The sequence below is a fragment of the Camelus bactrianus genome, chromosome 15 (genome assembly GCF_048773025.1).
Source record: "Camelus bactrianus isolate YW-2024 breed Bactrian camel chromosome 15, ASM4877302v1, whole genome shotgun sequence".
NCBI lineage: Eukaryota > Metazoa > Chordata > Mammalia > Artiodactyla > Camelidae > Camelus > Camelus bactrianus.
Window position 1 is genome coordinate 13,916,442 of NC_133553.1, and position 16,052 is coordinate 13,932,493.

At 57.5% G+C, this 16,052-nt stretch overlaps 1 protein-coding gene across 1 annotated transcript in view; it reads left to right on the top strand.

The window, feature by feature from the left end:
* Positions 1 to 16,052, top strand: part of SNTG2 (syntrophin gamma 2) — a 125,017-nt gene that overhangs the window by 48,235 nt on the left and 60,730 nt on the right. Inside the window, 2 exon segments of the mRNA XM_074341598.1 lie at positions 9,499 to 9,570; positions 14,151 to 14,357. Of these exon segments, the coding sequence (XP_074197699.1) occupies positions 9,499 to 9,570; positions 14,151 to 14,357 (279 nt within the window).

Below are 16,052 nucleotides of genomic sequence, written 5' to 3' on the forward strand. Positions count from 1 at the left end.
GCACGATGCTCCCCAGTTGCTCTTGATGCTTCTTGCTAGATGCACTTTGACAGGAAGGAGACACTGAGCTGCCTGCCTCCCTGTGGGCGGAGAAGCGGGAGGGGCGGGGGGAGGGGCGCTGAGGACCTGGGATGCGCCATGACAGTCAGGCTCGGGCCGAGGTGCCTCCCGCTCCCTGCGGCTAAGGGAGAAGCAGCCTCCCCGAGGTCAGCCCCCTCCCCCCGAAGCAGGGTCCCCACCCCAGAACCGGGGGGATGTGCCTGGATGTCCCAGGTCCCGGGTCGGAAAGTCCTTCTGATTTTAGTTTCCTCGTTAGCTAAGACTCTCAAGGTTTGGGTCTCCCCACGCACAGCGTTCTAAAGCGTGAGGGACGCTTTAAGTACGTGATCACAGTGCTCTACCTGTTCCAGGAGCGGACGGTTTAATCTACTTCCCAGGGCCAATTTCCATTTCATGGACGGAAATTCTGCTCTGGGGGCGCAGGGCCTCCCTGACCAGCAGGTGGAGAAGGTCGCTTCCCATCAGCGCCAGGCTTTGCTTGTGTGTTGGGAAATCCCGTGGCCGGTTTTCTTGGCGGTGGCGTCAGAACAGCACATCATGGGACTGAATCCCTGACCTCAGCTGTTGGGATTGTCCCGAAGCACGTCTCCTCCCATGTAAATAGCAAATAGTGTGCTCAGGGGTTTGGCATCCTCCCAGATCGCTGCTCTGGGGGCGAGGCCCGCCGCGGCCAGGGCCCCTCCGTATGCAGCCCCTTGGGGCCGGGTCCCCAGGCAGAGCAGGACACCACGCCTCCCCGACCCACTTCCGAGCCCAGTGGGCAGCCCTCAGGCCCTCCTCCTCCCTCTCCCTGGGTTTGGCTACAACGCCTTCTAAATCACAGGTGTTTTAGGAGAATGCGGGGTGCACTGCGGCTTTTCACGGACACCTCGTGCCCCCCCCCCAAATCCTGAACCGAGCTGGGGAAGGCACTCATCTGAGCTAAGAGATGGAAAGGGCTGGGCGGGGGTCAGGCTCTCCCTGAGAGCCCGGCTGCTCCGCACAGTGAGGTGAGCTGGCCCAGTTCTGCTACTGGTGACCCCGTGCTGGGCCTGCGGCCACACCAGAGCTGCAGGAAATCCCTGCTCCGTCCCCACAACCAGTCTGCACCCTGAGAGACGTCACTTCCTTTGCCCAGAATCCTAGCAGAGCTGCCTCGCTCCCTTACAGCTTGTCATTAATGTCCCACACGAGCCGATGGCCACCGCCGATCATCAGAGCCCTGTGTCGCTAATGCTCCAGAAACCCAGGTTCTGGGCATTTGGGGGTCAGGCAGCATGTCCTCCCTTTTGTGGGACCCGTTCAGAGGGCGTCTGCAGAGAGCAGGTGCTTTGCAGGAGTGCTTGTCTGTCTGTCTGTCCACCACCCTGGTTCTGTCTCCACCCACTCTTGTCTCTGACCAGGGTGCCCTCCCTCCCTGGTTTCTGGTTCCTCTGAGACGGGGCTGCATGCTTGGTGTAGGAAGGGCTGCATGACCCTGTGGTAATGACACACCTGCCGCCTCACCTTCCCCTGTAACTGGCGCCTCGCTCTTGCCCCGGGAAGGCACCTCCTGGCAGGCGCTCCTTTCATTAGCTCCCATTCCGAACAGTTTCTGCAGGAGACACTTCCCCCCCTCCCCCTCCTCTCCAGCTGAGCAGCAGCAGCATCGTTTGGTAACTACGGTTTCATCGACATCGAGAAGAGTGAGTGGGTGTGTCTGCTCCACGCGGTTGCTTGTGCAGGAAAAGCAAGACCCCGGATGGGCCCAGAAGGACGGTTCAGGGCGCCGCCCTGGGAGCCTGAATCAGCCCCACGCCCACACCAACGGCACCGGACTCCGGGGCCCGACGCTGCTGCAGACGTCACATCCGCCCAGCACTCCTGCCGGCAGCCCAGACCTCAGGTCACTGAAATACGGAGTTTGTTCTCCTGGAGAAAGTGCTTAGTTTCACAATTCGATTTTTTGAGTGTAAACACGAGCTCACCGATCACGTCAGAAGAGCACCGCACATCCTCTGTGGCCCAGGAGCACAGCGGGGCCTGCGCGCGCGCTGATTCCCGGACACGGACGCTCGGTGTGGGCTGTCGTGGCTGCAGGAGGAGGAGCCGGCGGGGGCCCGACGCCGCCGCCGACCGGGACGGGCCTGCGGGCGGAGAGCGGCCGTCAGTGCTGGTGATCCTGAATGAGGACCACCTAGAGACACCAGGAGGAGGCCTCCCCGGAGACTGAGATGGGCCTGCTCCTGGGCAGCGATGGGGTCTGTCTCGCGGTATGAACTTTGGCAGCCTCAGCATAGAAGGTCTCCGATTCCACAGCGCCAGCTCAGCCTGCGTGTTCGTGTCACTGGATTCTTCATGCTTACAGGATGGAGGAGCCACCTGTTCCTCCTGGATCCACATAACTTCCAGGGCACTCAGCACCAGTGAGGCACAGGAAGAAATGGAGGAACGAAGGCAGGAGGGTCATGAACAGTCAACCCGAAATCCAGACTCATTCACCTGATGTGTTTGTCCACCTCCTAACGGCTTCATGTAGCTTTTCAACATCTGGTCATCTGAACTGTTGTTGCTAAATGTCACCTACAAGTGAGACCAAGTCAGGGCCTGCTTGAGAGGTGCTGTGAGACTGGGGATGACTTTGGGGGAGCTCCTCTGTATTGGTAAAACGCTACAGATCCAATTTGCTTATTTTCCACTGGTTGGGGTGCTCCTTTAATGTTGTGTCCAACTTTGCTTCCTTCACATCTAGCATCAGACCTAAGATGCAGAAGACATCCTTGGTCGTCGGTTGTATAATCTGTAAAGTAAACATTGAGCATGTAAATAAACATGTAGCGCATCTGTTCACATAAATACTGATGATAAGTGTCGTAGCTTTGGGGTGGAGCTGCGTGATTTGGAAATGCCGTCCAGTGCCCTCTGAGGAGGAGACGGCTGACCCTGAGCAACAGTGGGAACCCTGGACCTCCACACGGTGGGGGCCTCCTGGGCGTGGTTCCCGTGTGCCTGCAGTTCTGCACCCAGGGCCCGACCGCCCTCAGACCACGTTGCGTTTACTTCACGTACTTACTATTGAAAACAGTCCACGTGGCAGTGGGGCCTCACAGTTCAAACCCACGCTGTTCAAAGGTCGACTGCATAGAGGAAAAATCAACCCTTTAGATTGTTTTTTGGTGGGTGGAGGCAGCAAGCTCACAAGTCTCAAAGAATTTAGTGGCTGAACCTCAAACGGTGCTGAGCAAACTCTGCAGGAAGCAAAGACAGATGACGTGGCGTCTTCCCGGGCTTTGCAGTTTAAAGGAAAAGGCGGGGTGAGGCCATGTGTGGGAGGCACCTCCCCATGCAGGTCTCTGCGTGGACGTGAACTTTCCGCTCCTGTGGGCAGACACCAAGGAGCGGGACCGCCAGATCGGACGGTGGGAGCGTGTTTAGGTTGGTGAGCAACTTCCTCCCGAGGGGCTGCGCCTCCTGCCTTCCCCCGCAGCGGGGCACGTTCCCGCTGCACTGTGGCCTCGCCAGCGTTCTGTGCGGCCAGGGTGGGGCTTCAGCCACTCGATCAGCTGTGTGGCTGTGGCGCCTTGTCTTAATTTTCCTCCCCTGACGACGTAGGACACGGAGCACGTTTCATGTGCTTATTGGCCGTCTGTCTGTCTCCTCTGGTGAGGAGACGTTGCAGTAATTCTTGTCTTGTTCCTCTGTAGTTAAGATTTTCCTCACTCTGGCTTCAGTCAGGATTTTTTTAACCTTTAACTTTACATAATTGAAAATGATATGCCAAGATGTGGTGTTTTTCTTTTGCGTTTATCTTTCTCACCACCTGGACATGAGGCACGGGTAAGAGTATCAGCTGTAAATGGTCCCTCAGTGCCGTGCTGGGGTGGTGGGGGGGACAGGGGACAAGCTGCCTGTGGTCCTGCGACCAGGTCTCAGTCTCTTAGTGAAGCCTGTGCTTCTGGACGGTGGATGTCACACGTGTTTCTCAGTTTCTTCTCCCCACTTAGGCGGGACAGGATGGCTGGAGGGGGCTGGAGTTGAGAGCTTCCCCTCCCCAGGCCAGTTAGGCTGTGAAAACCCCAGCAGGTGAGGCTCCAGCTCACGGGTTCCCCTGGGGAGAACAGGATGCTCTGGGGATTCCAGAGTGACCCCATTCCCCCCACCCCCGCCGGAGACCCAGGGGGTTCTTCCCCAGTGTTTTCCATGAGAACCTGGACGAGCTTCTGGAGGCGAACCTCACAGTGTTGCATGGGTCACCCAGTGACTGGGCCCCCTGGAGTTTTTAACTCAGACTTGTCCGCTCTGAGCCTCCAGCAATTCCCTGATTACAAGGCAGGGTTTCTGGCCCCGGCGCTGGTTCCTGCCGTGTTTCTGCTCAGGAGTCTCTGCTCCAAGAACATGAGATGCCCTGTGTTGGTCTGCTGCCCCCAGGCTTGGGGCGGTGGTTTGCCCTGCATCCTCCCTTGTCCTACAGATCCAGAAGGGGTTGTTGAATCTTCCATCCATCAGCTTCAACCTGCTTGTTACGTGGGAGGGTGATGTTCAACTCCTCACACGCAGACCCAGAACTACGATCATTTTTCTAAATAGAAAGAAAAAGCAAACGTTGCCGTTACATCATGGCATCATGCTGGTTTAAAACCAAAGGTTTTAAATCACGTTCATGTACTGTCTAAAATAAACAGAAGCATGTTTTCAAATGGGGACTGAAAGATGTTATAAGGCGGTGGAAATGTTTACTCTGCAAAATATTAGGCAGGGAGGCTCCCTGGAAAAGTTGTAAGTTAATGGTTGGAAGCTTTGGGCTCCACACGGAATCCTTCCGTTTCCTGGCTGTGGGTCCCCGGCTGTGGGTCCCAGGCCCCTCACTCACCATCTCTTCAGCACTTTCCTCCATTTTATGGCGGGACAATAAATGCCAGCAGAAATACCCCCCAGCTCACGCCGAACACGAGGGGCTTTATTTACACACTTATAAATGAGTTTGAAAATCCATCTGAATTTAACAGATGCAGTTTTACTCTTAATATTCAGCAACCTCTTATTGTCAAAGCAATAATGAAATATGGTGAGTGAATTTATTTACTCCTAAATATTTACATGTGTTTTTGTCTGATCTTGGATTTGATATCCCAGAGCTGGAGGCAAGTTGCCAATAACAAATTCTGCTTTGCCCAAATCAAAAGCAACTTTATGTTAAGTTTTTAATATTGACATTTACTTATTTGTTTCGCTGACATGAAGCGTGAGGCTGTGGATCTGAGGCGCCCTGTTAATCACTCACAGGGCATCTCACCGCTGTCCCTGCAGGCGGGCGGGTGAGGCTGGCGTGCTCTGCGAAGGTGGAGGCTGGGTCACCGGGGAGGGTCTCGAGGTTGTCATGCCCGTCTGAGCTCAGACAACACACACAGCTCTCTTGGGAGAGGAGGAGGGTCTCTGGTCCATTTCTCTTTGGAATGAGAGCGAATGGCTCCAGGGCGTGAGTCTCCCAGTGCCCCTGTGATTTGCTCTCAGACCCCGTCTTGGTCAGCACGCACTCACCCCCATCCCAGGGGCAGCGGTCTTCTCTGAGACATCCCTGACCACACTGATGCAGCCTGTTTCTAACACTTCGCGTCAGAATGTTTAAATGAGTTTTTAAAAGGCCCAGAGATTTGGTGGCAAATAATTGAGGAGAAATTACAGAGAAAGTCCTGTCTTCAAGGATGGTTTCTAAGCTCCTCACGATGAGGGAAAGGGATGGTGCTGAAGGAAAGAGCAAACAGAAGCGGGAAGGATGGGGCAGGAAGGGAGCAACGTGGGGCTGAGAGGGCAGGGTCTGAGCGCCTCTTGAAGAGGAGCAGCCAGCGGCGGGGGTGCTGCCCCATCTGCCCCGTGTGCTGATCGATGCTGGAAAAGCTGGGTTAAACCAGGGTGCTGTGCTGTCCCTCCTTAGTGTGAGCAGTTATTTCTGATTTGCAAACTGGAATCTGGGAAATAATATTTCAGCTACTCATGTTTCTAAACACCATTAAAATGTGTTAAATAACACTTATGGAATCAATTTTATAGCATCTTATAGCTATAAATTATATAGCAGTTGCCTATGAATATGCAAGAAATATTAGAAGCAGTTTTAAGGATGTCACTTAGGCAAGTGTATTCTATTGTCACAAAAAGTATTTACTGGGAAAGAAATATTGTAACTGAAGATCTGTAGACTGAACACATATTAGACGTTATGTATTGGGGAGGGTGTAGCTCAGTGGTGGAGTGTGTGCTTAGCATGCACAAGGTCCTAGGTTCAATCCCCAGTGCCTCCAGTAAATGAATAACCTAATCTCCCCCTAACAAGAAATAAAATAAAATTAAAAAAAAAATCCAGTATGTATCTAACTTAGAATATTTCCCCTGGGGCTACGTGAGTGTTCCACAATATTAAAATATGCCGAGTTATTACACCTTGTCTAAAACTTCTGCTCTATTTCAAGTCAGATGTGGTCAGATAAAATAAAAAAAAATCAACTACCATTTGGAGAAAGTATTCACGATACTGTTACCAAACTCAGGCCTGCCTGCTCGCCGCTCGGAAATCAGTACTCGGGAGGCAAGCGCTGGTAGGAAGGACGGCTGCTCGAATCACAAAAGCCAGCAGCCTGGGGAGAAGGTGGACTCACGTCCGCAAACGCGTCTCCGAGGTTTTGAAGGGGAGAGGGGACGTGGTCTCAGTTACCCATGGAGGTGGGGGTCGGACTCGCGGCCATGCCCCCCACGTGCCGGCTCGCGGACGCCTCGTGCTTTTTCTGGTTGCTGCCCATTCACGCACTGAGGGGGAGGCTGGGGAGGAGATCTGCCGTCTGTGAGCCGCCCCTTCTCCGTCTCTGCTGCTTTGATCTGTGGACAGACCAGCAGGTTAGGCAAGGGGCCGTGTGAGCAGAAGTCCTGAAGTGCGTCTGGGCCGGACGCCTGGTTCAAGGTTGGCGACTGTGTAGCTGAGGTGACAAGACAGAGGGGCCTCCTGCTGAGAGCTCCGTCCTGCCAAAAGCTGCTTACGAGCGCCCGCTTGTCCGACACCATCCCGTCTCCGCGGGATTGGGCCGGGGGTCATCTTCCGTGACTTCCTGCTGCTGATGCCGGGCGCCATGCTCCCAGGGGGAGGACGTCTGCCTGGGCCTGCAGCCTCTCCCTGCTGACAGTCGTAGGTGCCTGCTTACATCCCCGGGCAGAGCAAGCTACACGTTCTGACGCCCACGGAGATGTGGGTTATTATGAGCGTTAATCCCACTCTCTCGAGGCCAGTTCTTGGACTTGTGCTGACCACAGGCTCAGTCCCGCTCAAGGCGGAGCAGCTGACGTCATGGCTGCAGTCCGGTCACCGTGCAGGTGTCCTGCTGGCAGTTACGGTGCCTGTGAAACAACACAGGAAGGTGCCTCAGACACGAGCCTGTGGCTCCGTAGCCATGACCTGCTTGTCTGGGGCTCAGGGAGGCCTGGGACACTTCAGCTCCCTGCAGACAAGATCCAGGGGACGTGGGGTGGGGGCTTCTGTACTTGGTGGAGGGGTCGGGGGAGGCCCGCAGGGTCCTGCTCGGTTCCATTACTGAGTGCAAGTCCATGTGGCTGACACACAGTGAGGCCAAACAAACCAAAACATCAGTTTGGAGCCGAGAAACATTTGTTGCAGGGTCAAGCAGAGAGAAGGGGTGACCTGTGCCCAAAAGCCCTGAGCTCCCCGCAAACCACCAGGGAGTTGTTACAGGCAAAATCAGAGGGGAGGCCTGCAAGTATGTGCCCTTCCTCCGACGGGGCTCCTGTGCTCAGCCTGAAGTTACCGGCATGCACCTGGGTAGGGCCTGGGCTCCTGTGGAAGGGCCCGGAGACACTGCGCCGTGTAGTAGACGCCACATCAGAAGTCACGACCGTCCTAGCTGAAGTTAGGCAGCCAGCTGCCTGACCGCACGCCTCCCTGAAGGCCAGGCCCAGACTGGTTCCAAGCTTGTCCTGAATTTCTCAGGGAATGAGAGCTATTTTATCATTAAAGTCCGGTTGTCAAGCCTCCTCCTCCTGACTGGGTCTGCTGCGCCAAGATGGTAGCTGACGGGACTGAGACCTTAATCACACAGGATCACATCCGAGAACTCGGGAGTGTTTCCCATTCAGTGTCCGCTACCCAGATCGAGGGAGGACTCCACCCCGTTTCAGCAGGAAGCAGCCAGAGTGGTCATCGCCCGCTCCTCTGAAAGACCTGGGGAGATTGAAACAGAAGTAGGGGAAACCAAGCCAGCACCCGGGGGTCCTCCCAGATACGAATCCTTCCCACGTCCCCCGTTTCTTGTTCATAGGAAGGAGCCTCCCAGACCTTCCGAGTTCCAACGGGCAGATTCCAACAGCTGTCATCAGGGAAGAGAGGGGTGCAGAGACGGGAGGAGCGGTCGAGGAGCAAGGGTGCGGCCTCGGTGCGGGTCCTGGCTGCTCCTCCAGCAACAGACATAGCAGTGTCTCTGAGCTCTTCTGCAGGAACTAAGGCGCCCCACCACCAGGTGGAGGATGGCAGCTTCAGGCCGAGCACAGGAGCCCTGCAGCCCCACCCTGTTCCTCCCCACCAGCCAGTCAGAAGACAGTCACACCCCTGCAGCCCTCACCCCAAATTTTGCCTATAAAAACTCCACAGAGCCATTGGGGAGCTCGGGGGTTCCCGGGCACGAGCCGCCCCTCCCCTTGCCTGGCTCTGCGCTAACCCTCCCTCTGCTCCAAACTCCAGCGTTTCCGTTTGGCCTCACGGTCCATCAGGCACATGAACTGTGTTGGGTGGCACTTGAAACAGTCCCCGTGGCCCAGAGGATGAGATGCAGGACTGACTCCCGCCCCGGATGGCATCTCCCACCCTGGCAGAGCTGGGCGTGGAGATGGGGCCTTCGCGGGGGCAGGAGCCGGCAGGGGCGAGGCGGCAGGGGCCCCAGCAGACGCGCAGCCTCCACCTGCAAACCCGTCACCTTCCCAAAAGCTCTGACCTGAAGTTAGTCTTTAATTGAACCTAAGAGGAATCCAGAGTGAGTTCCTACAATTATGCCCACTGTGTACGGTGGGCACGTCCCTGCGTGACCGCGTTCCTGTGTCAGAAACGTGTCTGCACACGTCGTCCCCACGCCTGCAGCATGAGGGCGCACAGGTCACCCATGAAGGCCCACCGCAGTGCCTGGGTCAGTCTTCCAGGCGCCCTACCCCGGGTTTAGAATTTAATGAAGGTAAAGACACCGTGAGTCGCGTCTGAGTTCTCACACTGCAAACGGCATCCATCTTTCAGGTGTGCTTAACTTTTTCCCAGTTTTACTGAGCTGTGATTGACCGAGTCATCACATATTTAACGTGAACAACGTGGTGATTTGATACACACGTACGTTAGTGATTCCCACAATCAGCTAGTCGGCACCCCCGTCCCCTTGCACGGTCCCTGTTTCGGGTGAGAACCCACGGGGTTTATGTGTCCGCCCTCTGTCCTCACAGGTGAGCATGTTAGACTGGGGCCGAGCGGAAAAAGCCTATGACCTCTGCAAGGTGCTATTTAAAGTTCACCAGGTGAGTGTCCTGGCACATTAGACGCTTTCGTCTTAACAGGGTGTCCCTTTGGGCTTAAAGAGCAAGGGGAACGTTGTTCAGCACCGTCTGCTGAAGCAGTAGCATAAGCTGGAAGTCCAGGTCCGTCCTCCCGCCATTCGCCGAAGTGCCACCGAAGAGCACCCGGGGGACCGTCTGTCTCTTTGTCTCGTCACGCAGGCTCCTCGTGACTTCCCCCTGGCTGGTGTTCCCACGTGCTTCCGTGGCTCTTCCTGCGTCCGAGACATGCGCCTGGGGCTGGGGTGTCGCCACAGGGCCGTCGCATCTTATGTGCGACAAATACACCATGGAGCCTCTTCTATTAACAGATAGAGACGCGCTCCTATGTTTATCCAGCGTATCTTCCCACAAAGATTGAAAAGAATTTGATAAACACACGTGCAGTGAAGTAATTATGAGATCATGAACTTGCCCAGGAGAATGGGTGCAGCGAACGTCCTAAACTCAGCACAGGACCGATAATAATGAACATGATAATAAAGTCACAAAGTTGGACGTTTTTAGAAAGGAGACTGTGTCCTGTGGGCTGAGCGTCCTGCCGGGTGTCCCTGACAGTGACCTTTCAGAATCTCCCCTTTTCTCACGTCCTTTAACCCTCGATGTTGGTTATTTCACACACGTGAATTTAAAGCTCTTGGTAAGAGTTCGTTCATTTTTCAAAAACCGAAATAAACGTGGGGTTATCGTAAGGCCCAGCATGTCAGTACAGCATTTTAATCACCATTTCGAAGCAGAGCCATTAATATCTAGCCCAGAAACCCAGCGTGCAGCTGCGGGGGAGGTTCTCCTCCCCCCAAATTCCTTTTCCAGGTCTTAACATCGTGTGTCTGTATTTCACAGTCACCACAAAACAGATGAGAAAATTGTGTCATCTGGCTTGATCGCGATCGTGACTTGAATTGTAAACAGCCTCTCAGCCTCCACACAGTGAACAATAAGCGCCCCACCCAGAGGTGAGGCGCCGGCGCCACAGTCCGTCCAGCGCGGGAACTCTCCGGGACGCGAAGCTGCGCAGGCGTTTGGCAAAGGGTGTTGATCATAGTCCCTGTTTATTTTAATGGCGGCACCGGGATGGAGCCCAGGGCCTCGTGCACACTAAGCACGCGCCCCACCCCTGAGCTGTGCCCTCCGGCCCGTGACATCCCCCCCTCGAGGACTGGGGCTCCCGGGGCCCAGCTCCCTGCTCTGTCTGCACCCTGCGCTAACCCTGCCCCCCCAGGAGCCGACCCTTATTACCTCCATCAGCTGGGAAGTCAAGCACGCAGAGGGGAGTCTCTTCCAGAAGCCTCGCGGGAGGCGGGCCGGCCGCGTCCTGGAAGCTTATCTCAGGGCTGGTCTGTTCACCGTCAGCACAGGTGTGCGGGCGTCTCCCCGGGTGTAGCTTTAGTGACAGCAAGCGGAGCTGTGGGAGTGACTAGCGCTCGGAGGAGAGAGTGCCTGAGTGATTCTCCGAAGTCCTGCCGCAGCAGAAACAGAACCACCCAAGTCAGACGGACAAGGACGGCGCTCCGGGCCGCGGCTAACGGGCAGGGATCGAGCCCAGTGCCTCTGGCGCCCATGGAGGGGCCCCGACCAGCTGGGGGTGGGGCGTGGGTTTTCCCGTGGCCTGGGCGCCACGGCCCCACCCAAGGGGAAAGTAACCTTTCTCGTAGCTTCCCGGTGGGGTAAGTCTTGTAAGGTGGAGCTGCCCCAAGAGGTGAGGCTCCCGCAGGCACAGAGACCGAAGATGGCCCAGTTCCCTGGATTCACACCCAGAGGGCAGGGCGGCTCCTAGGCCCGGCTGTGGACGGGGAGGCAGATCCAAGTGTCAAAGGGGCCCCGACGGGGCCGAGGAGGATGAGTTTCTAACGTAAGTGCTCGGGACAGCGGCCGGGCCCGGGGCCCGGAGGGCCTGTGCGCCGTCAGTGAGGCTGTGGGGGCGGGGGGAGGGGGTCACTCACTCACTGTCTCTGCGGCAGCTCAGGACCTTCGATGGGGTGATTGTCCCCGGTGTCCCCAGTGTCTGAGTCATCGTCACAGTGTGTTCCTGAGTTACTGGGGAGGGAGCTGTGTGGGTCCTTGCTCTCACTTCTGCGGCATTTATTCCGTGTTGTTTTTATGAGGCTAAGCAGTGTGAGTTCCAGAACGCGGCAGCGTCTGTGAAGGCCCTCGGCGCCCCTCATGGGCTTTCTCAGGAGGTCCCGAGGCGCGTTTCACGTCCTCTGTTTGTTCTTGAGCGTGGACCCCAGGCGTGTCGATTCGCCGCAGGACCCTGGCCCCCGTGCCCGATCGAGTGCGCTCACTCGTCAGCTCCGACTCTACGCAGGGCGCTCCTGAGAGCCAGCGGCTGTGTGCGTGGAGACGTAGCGATGCTCTTCAGTTAGTGGCGCCGGAAGGACTGTCAAAGCCCACTGAGAAGTGAAGACCCACGGTGATCGTGTATTTGAAGAACTCCGTTAAAATCCTGTCACACGTTCATAGAACTGCATTTACAGAGAGACCTTGCGTGGAAGGGAATGTAAAACACTAGAGAACAGAGCAGAGTTATTTATCTGCTACATGCCCTGGGCTGCTGCAGTAATTGTTTCACAGGCACAAATAGAAGCAGGAAAAATGCAGATAATTTTCTGAAATAGTCGTTGCTTTTGTTTCCTGGACGATGCCGAGATGGTTTCCGGCTCCGTGGTCTGGGGTGGGGCCAGGCCCTCTGAGCGGGTGCCGGCTGGAGAGCGGGTGCCGGGCTGTGTGGTGATGATTTTGTGGGGACCAGTAAGCTGCATACTAGACGTCAAACCTGAGCGGACGCTGAGACGCAGCTCTGCTTAACGACCGCGCGTCGTGTAAGCAGGACGCACGGTTCCATGACGGGCTCCGTGGGCCGCACACCTTGTCTGCGCTGTCCTTGACGACCTTTCTTGGACGCCCCATCTTGTGCGAAACGGAGGCTCAGAGGGAAGCAAAGAGCTCAGGGCGGCAGCTGGTAACTGGCGAGGAAGGTTCTCAGAGCTGCTTCTCTTCTGCTGAGATGTGCAGCCCCACCCCCAGCCAGTAGAAGGCGGGGCCGCCTGCAGACGGGTTCCCCTCCCTGTAAGGGAGCCGCCACCGCAAGCTCAGTCCTTGTGTCGAGTCTGAGAGCTCAGGTCAGGGACACGCCTTTCTCTTCTTGCTTTATGGCCCACAGTCCTGTCAGTTGGTGGTTTCTGTGCATCGCAGTCTGAGGTCAAGGACCCCGGGGCTCCCAGGTCAAGGTGCACCTGTGTGCAGGTTCGTTCCAGGTCGGGGACAGAGCACTGGACACACGACACCACACCTCGCACACACACACCCCGTGGGCAGCAGGTGTCTCTACATGATGCACGAGGACGGACTCCCTGGGTGATGGAGCGGGGAGATGGAGAGAGTGGGGTCCCACAGAGCCGTCCCTCGGCCCCGGGAGCCCCCGGGCCCCTGCCCTCGGCAGCAGTCACTGTACGTACCAGCCAGAGCCCAGAAAACAAGCATTTTTCAAATAGAACCGTTTGGCCAACAAGGAAGTTCATGAGGATTCAGGGAATGAACTCCGAGCCCTGTTTGAGTTGGGGGGCGGGGCTGGGCTGGATGGTCCAGGGGATCCGAGTAGCTCGGAATCAGGATGTGAAGACCCAGCCTCTGGGCAGCTCCTATCCACGCGGGGCTGTGGTCACGTCACATCCATCAGCCGTCCAGCCCACTCCTTCTCCTGCCCTAGAGGCTGTGGGGGCACTTCGTGTGGGTCTGCACAGCGAGAGGGCGAGCAGGCGACAGAGGATGGCCATAAACCTTGAGGGGAGAGAGAGAGACAGAGACAGAGAAACACAGAGACAGAGACCGAGAGACAGAGGGAGAGACGCCAAGGGGTGGGCGCAGGCACGGCCCCGGCTGAGACACTGACTCGTCTGCGGCCCCGGCGGCGGCTCCCTGGGCCCGGGAGCTCTGCAGTCGGGCTCCTCCCTGGGTGAGGGTGCGCTCAGCTCGGGGAAGAGGGTGGAGACCCTGACAGGTCAGAGCAGCCAGGACCCCGCTCAGGGCGCCTGTGATCACAGACACACTGGCCGGTTCACGGTTTCTGCTTAAATTTTTAACCAGAAGCAACAGCTGCTTTTTGCTGTTTTAACCTTTGCTTTGATGCTGTTGCTGAAACTTGTCTCCCGTGCGGTCAGGCCCTCTGGGTTCGCATCCCCAAGTCTGGGAGCCGAGTGACCCACCCGGCCTCCTGTGCGTGCAGTGAGGGGGCCGGTCACTCCGCGGGGAGTCCTGCCCCCCCGCCGTCCCCCGTGCTTCAGCACAGACGTCTCGTGACTTTTATCTTTAGAGCTAAACAGGAAAAGAAGCGACACTGATACTCTAAGTGTAAGATGCTTGCAGATGACTGAAGTTGGACGTAACTGACTTACACGTACTTCTTTATGGGGCCGAGTCCACAGCAGCCGTGTCCGAGGGTACTGCGCTCCTGAGTCAGGTGGCGACCGGATGTGGTCACCGTGGCCCGGGGCCCTCCCCGCTCCCTCGGGTTCCCCCACCACGTCCCCCCACCTCTGTTTCAGCTCTGGCTTCTGGACGACAGCTGGGCACCAGCTGCCCTCTCCCTGGGCCTCGGGGGCCCCGACGGCCAGGACCACGGGCCCTACTGCTTCAGCGTCCTCGGTGGCCACGGCGCGAGCCACGTGTTCAGCGTGGGTCTGGGGAGCGAGCTGGCCGTGTGGGAGAGGTCCTTCCAGAGGGCCGCCTTGCTGGAGGTGCAGAGGGCCGGGGTAAGTGCCACACGCTGTTCTCTGAGGAAACCTGCGCGGGGCCTGAAGCACAAATGAGAGCGTGTGTGACAATCATTCCGTGAAAATGAACCTCACAGGTTGAGTGTTTCCGTCCGGTCACCGGGTCAAATGGCCTTGTGCTCGGCGTGCGCAGCAGGTGGGTGCGGGGTTACAGGGACACGTGAGACGCTTCCATCCCACCCACTTCAGTCGTTACGCTTAATGTGGGGAGGGGCCGCGACACTTAGCGTCTAAGCCCACCGCACCCCGCCTCCCTGGGGTCCGTCCGCCGGTGGGTGTACGGTGACGCTACCTGGACACTTGTCACACTTTAAGGCGCTTAGCGGCCCCCCTGACGACTTAATGACGCAGTGAGAATGCGGACAGCCTGTGCGTCTGGATGGCTCTGCCCCCTCACAGCAGCAGGTGTCTCTCCGGACTGGAGTGAGTGTGCTTGGACTGAATGGAGGAGGAATAGTGCGCAAGAATCCTCGCAGAACGGCAGAGCCCTTCTCGGGGGGACACGCGCGGAGGGAAGGCAGTGACAGAAGGCAGACACGGTGGGGCACCACGAAGCTGACTGACGCCCACAGCACGGCTCTGGGCTCCCCCGGCCTGGCTCTGACGTCCTCGGTGTGACTTGGTCGCCAAGGGCGGCGGCCCTGTTACTGAGCGCTGTTTTGAGTGTGACGAGGTTCCGTGTCATCATTGCCGCTCTGTTGTGACAGTAGGTGGCCCCGTCCTTTTCCCGGGACTGGGCAGAGCTGGGATGGGGAGGGTCCGGGGGCCACGTCAGCTGTGCAGGGCCTCACGAGGGCTGGAGGAAGCCCGGGGGCTCGACTGTGCAGGACTGAAAGGTCATCCCGGCCTCTCGGGGGCGAGGTCCCCGATCTGCAGCTCTGACTTCTCACTCAGGATGCCTGTGTCCGAGGAAGGCCCTGCAGCCCCCCCACTCCCGGTCGGGAGCGACCTCGGCGCCAGAGAGTCGGTCCCTGAGTTCTCGGTTTTCTAGACTCAGGAGGTAGAAGGAACTAGTCAGAAGGGCTCAAGTCCTGGCCTGACCATGAACTCAGACCAGTGATTTCTCCAGAACACCATTAGCAAATCTGCAAACCAAGGGTTATCACAGAGACACCATGAGCCGTTTCAGGTTGTGTCAGTTTAGTGCGCACCCTGTGCCAGACCAGGTGCATTTAACACGGTATTTACTTTTCTGAACACGCCTGAGACGCAGCCATCATGGTTCCTCCTCTCATTTCACTGAAGAGAAAAACAGGTTCAGAAAGGCTGGGGGCTTCTCCACGGTCACCCGGAGAAGGGCAGCCACACCCCGCGATCCTGCCCTACGCACTTCGGTCTTGGGAGGCACGTTCTCTCTGCTAAACACACTGCCTCCCTGAGACAAGAGGGAACGCTGGGAAGAGCCCGGAAAGTGCAGGGACGCTGCAGACGCCAGCCGAGCTCGCTGCCCCCGCCCCGTGTCTGGCTCTGTGGTTCCGGGCGTGTCTGGCACTCCGTCTTCACGCGGGTTTGCCCAGCCCGACGCCCAGCTCCACGTCCCCAGAGGCCCCGTCCCTGTGGTGCAGCCGGCCTTCCACCCTGAGCGCGGTGGCCGCGGGCAGCGCTTCTCCCACGTTCCTTGCTCCCCTCCTCCTCTCGGAGGGTCCTGACAGGTTGTCCCTGAGCCCGTCCCTG